This window comes from Xiphophorus maculatus, chromosome 7 (assembly GCF_002775205.1).
Source record: "Xiphophorus maculatus strain JP 163 A chromosome 7, X_maculatus-5.0-male, whole genome shotgun sequence".
NCBI classification, from domain to species: Eukaryota; Metazoa; Chordata; class Actinopteri; order Cyprinodontiformes; family Poeciliidae; genus Xiphophorus; species Xiphophorus maculatus.
This window is the reverse complement of record NC_036449.1, coordinates 15569870-15579647: the sequence shown is the minus strand read 5'-3', so window position 1 is coordinate 15579647 and position 9778 is coordinate 15569870. Positions and strand designations below refer to the sequence as shown.

General features: G+C 36.2%; 2 protein-coding genes across 5 annotated transcripts in view; one reads left to right on the top strand and one right to left on the bottom strand.

Moving 5' to 3' along the window:
- Window positions 1-335: 335 nt before the first annotated feature.
- On the bottom strand, window positions 336-3670 carry ccdc89 (coiled-coil domain containing 89). Its single transcript, XM_023337013.1, has 7 exons — window positions 3394-3670; window positions 2245-2711; window positions 1791-1921; window positions 1577-1713; window positions 1404-1480; window positions 506-605; window positions 336-440 (listed from the first exon to the last, which is right to left on the bottom strand). The coding sequence occupies exons 1-7, from the start codon at window positions 3397-3399 to the stop codon at window positions 354-356; spliced, it is 1005 nt and encodes a 334-aa protein (XP_023192781.1). The 5' UTR covers window positions 3400-3670; the 3' UTR covers window positions 336-353.
- Window positions 3671-5253: 1583 nt separating this feature from the next.
- lrp2 (LDL receptor related protein 2) overlaps window positions 5254-9778 on the top strand; it is a 56883-nt gene continuing 52358 nt past the window's right edge. For all 4 annotated transcript variants that reach the window (XM_023336978.1, XM_023336977.1, XM_023336976.1 and 1 more), the window contains exon 1: window positions 5254-5367. In XM_023336978.1, coding sequence (XP_023192746.1) covers window positions 5298-5367 — 70 coding nt within the window. In that variant the 5' untranslated portion in view covers window positions 5254-5297. The remainder of the gene's footprint in view (window positions 5368-9778) is intronic.

The following is a 9778-nucleotide window of genomic DNA, read 5'->3' as shown; positions in this document are numbered from 1 at the left end:
TCACAAAAATGTTCGCCCAATAACAATATAACATGATTTAAAGCTCAAACACGTTCATTCTCCATAATAACACACATTCAAAGCTCCTCTGGCAGAGGAACATTCAGAAATGTGACTTTCCTTTGAGACTGTGAACATTTGTAAAGTTTCTTCTCCAGGAACAATGAATCATGCTAAGTGGGTGTGCTACTTCCATTCTTATTGAAAAGTAGAAATTAAATAAAAACATATTGTGGCACAGAAAAATATGAGAAAGCATTTATTATGTCTAAGTTAAGTAAACATTCTTTCTGAAAGATATATTTTTTTTATTAGGAATTAGTAAGAAAAACCACTCTACATAGTGCAGAGTTTCAACCTATAATATGGCGAAGTTTTTGATTTAAGTCCTTTTCCTGTGTCAGCAGGTTGTTGCTGTGTTCCTTGAAAGCATTGAAATCCTGTAGAAATACCACACATTCAGCACTTTGTTAGCCTTAAATTAAAGCATTGTGGTAAAACAAACCTCGTTCAGCTTCTGCAGATCTGACATGGATTTGTCCAGAGCAATCTGGAGGGACTTCACTCGTGCGTCTATATTCACTGCTTTTGCATCTGATGCAAATCTGAAGACAGTTAAGAGTACATTAATAAACACCTCAGAAAATAGAGATGGAACCATACCTATAATAAACCTCCAGGCGCTGCAACCATCTTCTGATGTCTAAGTTTATTTCTCTTTTTGTACTATTTATTTCTTTATCTTGGTATATTACGTATATACACATAACCTGCATCTTAACTCGAGTCGAGCAAATCTCAATCTCGTCGTAATCTGTTGATGACAATGACAAATAAATCTTATCTTATCTTATCTTATAATAATATGAGGTCTCAAAGATGATTACATAGTATTTCTGGTTTAACAAGATGCCATGAGAGTATTCATATTGAGAGGAAGTATTGGGAAATTCTATAAAGATGCAAAAATGGGATTCCCCCGACCCCTAAACTGTGGGGCCCTGCAGCGCCTCTAGATATGCCATGCACCTCTTGGCTGCTTCTCTGATTAATGCTCTCCTTGTGGAGCCAGTCAGTTGAGGCAGATAATCACATCTCAGTGGGATTGTGTTTGTGTTTCTTCCATTTTCAATAAATTAAATACAGTTTGACTCTGCTTATTCATTATGTTCCCTCTACAACCAGTTGTATGCACTTGGTTTTATTTAGGAATTATAGAGGGTTGAATACATAAAGTTTCAATAAAATTAATAGAAATTTGTGATTTTATTGTGTGAAATGCTCACATAAATACTTTTTCAGGGCACTGTATAGCATAAACATGGCATTAACTCACTTATTTCATTGATCTAGTGGTTAACCAGTGAACTTCAGCAGAGTGGAAACACTGAAATGTATTTTACCTTTCCTGTGCTTCAATTTTGGCTTTTTCCTCGTTTCTCCATTTTGTTTCCAGCTCATAGATCTGTTCCTGTTTTTCCTGTATGGAAGATGAGTTTGTATGTAAAGTGAACACTTTATGATTTTTTTGTTGCAAGTATTAGTATTTTATTAATAACAAATCATTTCAATTTACCTGAATTGATTTGCCTCTTTCAATAGAAATGTCCAATAATTTCTTTCTTTCACTGTTTAGATGCGCTATGGTTTCTTTTAAGCTCGTTTCCATCAAAGCGTGTTCTTCTTGAGCTTCTGAAAGTTTTAGCTTCAAATCTGGAAGTTTGGAAAAACAAACTTTATACATGTACTGTTGCATTGCTTGTGCTTTAAAAATGAACAGAGTTATCTACCTTTACAACTTTCCTCAGCATTGTTGTGCTGATTTTGAGCATCATGCAACTGTTCTAGAAGTGACACCTCTTTGACTTTATGCTGGACTGCTTGCTCTCTGCGTTTTGACTCACTTTCAGTGATTTTCTCACTTTAGATTTAAGATGATATGATTAGGGATATCAATAAAGAAAAGCAGATCAAATAAAAACAGCATAAAATAGACGATACGAGTTTAAATTATTATTATTATTATATATCCCCCCACCCTCAAAACAATAGTCGTTTAGTTGTTAGAAACTACAGACTGTAATTAATTAAGTCGAAGGCTCCCTGTATTCAAAAATCCACATAAATTACCTTTGCAATGACAGAGAAAAACATACATAATGTCTTAGTAGGCTGGAGATGCAAATCATTGATATTTCTTATGAATCTGATTAATTTAATGAGAAACAAGTTTAAAAAAATGACCTGAATTCCTGTTCATTAGCGGTACATTTATCTCTCAGCAGCTTATTTTCTTGCAGCAGTTTTTTAACCAACATTTCTTTATCATGTAGTTTCTCTGAGAAGAGTGAATCATTTTCCAACTGCAGCCGCTTGTTTTCCACCTTTAGCATCACATTCTGGTTTTTGTGCTCCTCCATGAAATTAATGATTCCCTCATTATTGGCCGCCAGATCTGTGAATCTATATTTTAACATATCTGCTCTTTTTCTTTCGCCCTGTAGTTCTTTCTGGCAGAGGGCTAGTTGGTCCTCAAGTTCAGAGTTAATTTGCTGAAGTGCTTGATATCGCAGAAGCGTTTCATCGGCTCTTTTTTTCAGTGTGTAGATCAAGGTAGACTGCTCATCTATCCTGGACCACAGCATTTCCCTGCTGTCTTTGACATCAGAATTTTGTGGATTTGTATTTGATGGCTGAATACCGTCTGCATTCTGGGAAAAAAAGAAAGACAACCCTGGGTTAAAAACATGTCAACAGTATCCACATTCATGGTGATTCATCTAAAGACAGATTATTTAATTATTATTATTTTTCCAAAAAGCACTGAAACTTGCTGTCTTTAGTAAAATTACACGTCACATTTTTCTCTTTTGGCTATTGTTTTAAGTCTAAATAATTTACACTTAAAGAACTGTGGCAACAAAATGAACTAGGATAGAACAGGGACTTATTTTATTAGGTGCTGCTGATATTAAAAGCAAGGGGACCTGAGGGAAAATATTGATTTTATTGTTGCTCGTTTGTTTTCTTTTGGTGTTATTTTTGTGTTTTTAAGTGATATGCTGTTCTAATACAGAAAATACTTGTATTAGATGTTCTAACTGAAACAACACCCATTTCCCTTGTGTGGTGTTTTCCCAAGAGCTCTTTTTTTTGTTGTTGCAGGTTTTACACTTCAACATCCCCACAGATGACGTATAACACACATTCAGTTTGGAAGATAATATTTTAATCCAACATTTTATATTGACAGATTTCATAAACAAGCAACAAAAGAAAGATTCCGAGGTATCTTTAACTGAGGAACTGCTTTGACAACTGTAGCTAGTTGTCGCTCACTGCTGATCAAACTACTGTTCGCTAATATTGGTTTGAATGGACCTTTTTACGTACCTCCATGTTGATGTCGGCCTTCCTTAAGACGCCCTTCGAATCTCTATGTGGACTCGTCACGATATGCTCCGGAAAAAGTCTAATTTTATGCTAGATTTTCCCTCAACTGGACTGCAGTTAGTTTACTAAGTGCACGGTTGCTAATAGCAACCGCTCTATTTTGTTTTAATGGTAGATTACAAACTAGTTTCAGGTAAATACCGCCACCTTTCGTACCTGAGAATGTATGGCAGAATCTAACACGTCACGTCACAAAAATATTTCAATTCTACAAAATTTACATTTTTTTTAGCCGGAATTAAATTAGTGTTCATGGTATCTTCCCCCTTATGACGCACTGGATTTTTTTTTCTTATTGTGTTCCCACGTAATACATTTGCGATGACAATTTTCAATTTAAAGTTATACATATTTTACCTTAAAATGTCGTCGGTGAAAATGTGTTCAGTCACTCGTAATTATTTATTACGGTGTTTATGTTTATGTAACATCTTCAAGTGGACAAATACAAAAATAGAAGGAGGAACTGCACATGAGAAAAGTCGGAGACTGTAGAACCAAAGCTGTCAGCAGATGGCGGTATTATCCCGTGAAAAATAAAATAATCCAACTGGTTTATTCTTTCTTTCTTAATTTCATCCGTCCTTTCGTCATTTAGTTGCAACAATATTTCCCAGGTACCTCTCATCTTGTGCATAACCAGTCTATCCGGACTTCCGTTATTGTACCCATCAGATTAAATATTTTTTTGTTCATTTTGTTTTATTGTTCAGCGTAAACTTTCCACGTGTCTTCTTATATAGGCTACATTCCAATGTCTTTCAATTTATTTAAATGTAAATATGTTCATCATTTGACCGATTACTGTAAAAATGTTCTTTCTTGAAAAAAATGTCAAAATTTTAGAGTTGTTGTGTAAGACATGATTATTGAGAATAATTATTCTCTATGCATATTTTTGACATGTTATTTTTGTCAATAATATGTTAAATTACTGTATTAGAATATTTTTATTTCTTCTCGTTTTTTCAAAAATGATACATATTTAGTCTTTATATTATCTTGTAGGAGATGCTTTTCTCGTTATAACATAACGTAACATATATATATGTTGGCCGAGCTAAATTAATCTTTAATCGAAATCTGCCAGTGGTAATACATTCGGGCTTTTAAAACACAAAGCATCCAACAGAAGCGCGGATGTTTTGTTGACTTTGCCATTTGTCCGCACGATGGCGACGTTGAGCTTTTTACGATTAATCTTAGAAACAGCAAAGGGCCGAATTTACTTAAACCTTCTTCCTCTTGGGTTTAATCGTATTTATTTGAAGCTATATTATAAGGATTTATTTATTTTCGTTTTTAATTGTGAAAGTAGAAAAGCGATTTAATTACATAATAATAATAATAATAATAATAATAATAATAATAATAATAATAATAATAATAAACATTCAAGTTAATTGTGGTTGGTTTTGTTTATCCGCAGCTTTATTTATGTGTTAATTCTAGCTCTCCTAGTTTGTTTTCCCAAGCATGAATATACAGACCCTCTGTTATACAGACTAACTAACTCTGTTAGTTCCCAAGCGTGGGGCAAAATTATAACAACGACGACCCGCTGAGAGTGTAAAATCACTGGCTCTCAGGAAAGCTCGGACCTGCATGGCATTATGCAGCTTCCAGGGCCCACAGGGGATTTATCCAACGTGCCGAGGGCTGGGCTGGGAGCTGGGAGGAAGAGGAGGAGGAGGAGGAGGAGGAGGGGACGGCGGTCCTGGCCTTTGTGCACGCCCCTTTTCATCAACTAGCGGGCCGAGAGGGACAGAGGAAAGCTACAGCATCCCAGCCTCAGTCCTTACAGCTCCTCCATCTGCAGCGCGGAGCTGGACGGGCCAGCCAGAATGTGGAGAGCACCGCCGCTTCAACTCTTTTTCTTCTTTTTATGCTCTGTTAGATGGTGCCATGCTGAAGGTAAGTCTTCTAACTCTGTTATTCCTGCTACTTCCAGCTTCTGTGTGAGAAAGTTGAATGAGAACCTGGAGAGTTACATGTGACTCAGCCTGTACACTTGTTGCTCATCAGTACAAAGCAGAGGAATTCAAGCTAAGCAACTAAATACACACACACACACACCCACACCCACACACACGCCAACACGTATTGGGTTCAACAATTCAGCTGCCACATAAATATATATGCATATGTATTAGATAATCCTGCTACATATAAAAAATATCTATAGCAGGATTATATACACATACATATTTATTTCATTACAGGTTTATTTAATTTTCGTTTTCTTAATGGAACCACTTAGAGACATTTAGAGCAGCAAGTTTTACCTTCTAGTTGTAGTTTAAAGGTTGAGTACAAAGCCTCTCTCAGGCAGATTGGAGAACTTTTGCCTGAGCTTTACTGTTGCTAGGTAGCAGAAAAGAGCATGTGACTTACAGACAATCTGTGAGGACTGAGAGACTGCTGGTACAAATCTCAGTCAGTGGAGCACATTTTCACTGCCCACCTAAACTTCATCAAATAATCTCTGCTTTTTCTCGCATGTAAAAGCGAGAAAATGCTAAGAAGCTACTCTGTAAATGTGACAGCCTCACACTTGTGCATGTTGTTTGCAGCACAGTTAGATCCTGCTTCTCAGATTGTAATCTGCTTTCTTTTTGCTCAACTCTTAGTATGTAAGCTCCTTAGTGTGAATCAAGCAACTAATTACACTGCAGCTGCTGCAAACTGGAATCATTTCTACCTAGGGACCTGCTCAGAGTTGAAAAGGGTCACTTGTATTGCTTGTTTTAATAAAAAAAGCTAATCTATTTCCTCAAAGAAAATGTGTCAGATGTAAAGGGAAATATGTGTTGGCTCGTACTTCCCTTGGCATTTCCTGTGAAAGCGGGCAGTTACAGAACTATAAATGAAATTTTGCTGATGGCAGCTGAAGCTTACAAAGTGATGACTGAAGTAAAAATAACTGAATATCATCTGGCTTTGTCAGCAGACTTACATTGATTATTAACTTGATATTTATCAAATGATGAACTGGAGCGTGTCCTAAAGAGTGTACTAATTGTAGCCTATTTAACACTGGTGCTTTATCTCGTATTCATCTTGGTCCTGAATTCTGAATATAACGTTTAATTACAATTGCAGTAAACAAAGTTGTAACTACACATTCACATACTTTCTAAAAGAGACTCAACTCTTTTCTCTCTTACTGCCTGACATTAATTTAGACTATGTTTTTCAAAAATAATCAATTATTTCTAATTGATAAAACATTTCTTTTTTCCGGTTATCACTATTCAATTTCGAAAGTGTACTTGCATCTCTAACATTTGTAAGCAATTCCTTGAAACTACATGACTTTGACTTCCATGGAAGGCAGTTTTCTTTTTTACTGTCACTACATGCTTGCTCAGCATGAGGAGTTGCTTCAAACTTAATAACTCAACGCAGTCAGCTGTTCTCTGTTGCTACATGGATTTTCAGAGGGTTTCCTTTGATGTAAACATTTAATGAACTTGCATTATAAACATAACTTGACTAGATTTTTTTCTGACTAAGATCAAATTGAAATGTAGGTAGTTGACTTTAAATTGGTCGATGTAATTGGATTCAATTGACTACATATCCTTATTTTAGTTTATTTGTACTTTTTTTTGAATTATATTATGGATCAATAATCCCATGTTGTTCCTACTTTGCTATAATTGTTTTAGCAGGTGATCATGGTACCCTCAGACATCTAGAAGTCAATTCACTGCAGTTGTGATTTTGCAAACACTGAAACTGAAACGATGAATGTGACTCAGTATATACAGTATATTTAAAGAATGTAATTTTAAAAAATCAATAAAAAATATTCCTTTGTTAATGTGGCATTTATCATAATAGAATTAATTGTGGCAATTTCTTACTTACCTAAAAGAGAAAAGGTTTAGTTTAATGGGTATTTGTTTTTTATTAAGTGACTGTATATAAATATCTGGTTTTAGTTTTGGGTATAAGTCAGGTTTAATAAACGGTTGCTGCTTTATAGAGGCGAGGTAGTTTCTCTAATATTCTCTATTATCCTCCACAGAAATCCTTTAATTTGATAGTTATTCCTTCTTGTACTTTTTGCTGCCTGTTCAACAGGCTGCCAGATTGATGCTGCTACTCAATGCTTACATTGGCCTTAATGGCTAATGTGACACTTTTAAGTGCCACATTAGCCATTAAGGCTAACCACTACCAACCAGTACCATTTCATGGTACTGGTTTTTTAATCATCCTCTGATGGTTTTGCTGATCTTGACATATTTAGTTAGTAAATGAACTTGTTTTCTCCGGTAATCATTTGCTAGGAGGATCTTAATAACCCCACCAAAGTACACAGTAAGTGCATTTTTATGCACTCATGTGGAAAAACAAAAAACTAAGCAACGTCTTGGTCAGTGTTTTGCACTCGTGTGTTAGAAAACAGCAGGTTAACGCTTGTCTTCTACTACTAAACGTTTTTGTTTGCGTCTGAGCTTTTTCTAGGCCGGCACATTCATAAATAAAACCCTGCACATGGCAGCTTCTTTCCGGTGTGGAGGCCTAAATCCTTGTGCAACAGTTAACGTTTCACTAGAAATTGAAACACGTTTGGCTCAATATGCTCAATTTGTGAGTAAATCCTTTTCTAACCTCACCAACATCCCTACACACCCACCCCCGTCCATATCAGTTCAGCTTCTAACTCGCTTCTGGTAAGCTGTGACTCACTGTCCTGAGGGAAAATTAAGTTGTACAGTATCTGAAGTATTGCATTCTGACATTACATTCATGTTTTTTCCACTCCACTCATTCTTCTGTTAAAGCGTGCACCAAACTGTTGAGCATTCCTCCCTCCGAACCAAGCCTAGGCTCTGTTCTTCTATTTATGCCTCCCTTTTGCTTCCAAGCTCCTAGGTTTTTTAGCTGCTTTTGAGTGTACTACTGAGAGCCAAAGTCACTTGTTTGGCAATTGATGGCATTCTGCTGCATTGATTTCCATATGAAACAGGCAGCAGCACTTTGCTCTGACAGCGTGGACGGGTCCTGCGTCTCACGCTGCCAGCAGCCGTCCTCGTAACTTTTCACCGCACACATTCAGTCCAAGGCGACAGCTGTGCCTAAACAAGACGACATTGATGAAAGCTTAAAAACATCTTTTCGTTCCTGTATGCATGCCTCGAAAGGCTTTCTTCGCTTTAGTTTTATCTAAACTAAGCAACGACTGAACTTAAATATCTGCTACAAAAAATGTTTCTTTTTGCTCGATGGCATTTGTAGTTATAATTTTGAATCTAATCTGGCCCATTTTGTACCCAATTGTAATTTCCTCAGTAGGCCAGGGTTTAAGAGAGTTTGGGTGCCTCATTCTAATGCATTTCTTTGTTGATCAATAGTATGAACTTCTTTTCTTCACTTACAAATGGAGCAGAGAAATCTCCTGCTGTGAGTTTAAGTTGTTAATTAAGGAACAGGAAAACATTAATTTATTCAAGTACTTATGTTGAAATCATTAACAATCATTTAGAGATTAAAAATCACCCTCGTTGGTTCCACTGATATTTATTGACATAGTTAATCTGAGACTGTTTCAGGTTAAAGTCCTACATCTGACAATTAAAAAAAATACAATCTTGTAATTCTATAGTTTTGTTCTAATATACGCTTTTTTTTTTTTTTTTTTTACATGTAAAACTACTTTGAAAAAGAAAATTAGAAATATTCAAAATCAGAATCTATGGATCAGATGTCAAAGAATCAGTGTGGACCAGAAATAAATCCTGGTCAGTGCATGAAAGCCCTCACATTAGATAGTGCCTTTTAAAGTTTCAGCTTCAGTGTGCTGGATCTGCCACCTTTCCCAGAGGTAATGGTGTCAGGGAACACTGTCTGCATTTAAACCCTTCTAGCAGATTGTTTTCCCTTTGGCAGAAATGCTGAAAGCTGTCAACCTGGGTCTGCATGTACAGCGTCCACACACTTCTTGTTTTTTTTATTGTTTTCTCTTTTCCTGTATTTTTTTAGATAAAAATATTTTATACTCATTTTCATTAAAATGTATGTTTTAGTATAATATTGAGCAAACTGCTGATGGGAGATGTCTGTGCAGTCATTTTCAGACCTTTTTAGAGATGTTCGATCACATTCAAGTCTGGACTCTGGCTTTGCCGCTCCATGACATTCACAAAGTCATTTTGAAGCCACTCCTTTGACATGGCTCTGCTGAAAAATGAGCCATCTCCCCAGTCTGACATCAACAGCACTCGGGAGAAGGATTGTATCCAGGGCTGGCTAGTTTGCCAGTTCCTGCTGCTGGAAAACATCCCTATACCATGATGCTGCTACCACCATGCTT

Bases quoted from the DNA above. Each gene is read 5' to 3' on its own strand.
- ccdc89 (XM_023337013.1), bottom strand. The intron at 1,714-1,790 runs GTAGATAACTCT...CCAAACTTCCAG, and splicing joins TGCTGAGGAAAGTTGTAAAG to ATTTGAAGCTAAAACTTTCA. The intron at 606-1,403 runs GTAAAATACATT...AACTGTCTTCAG, and splicing joins AAAATTGAAGCACAGGAAAG to ATTTGCATCAGATGCAAAAG.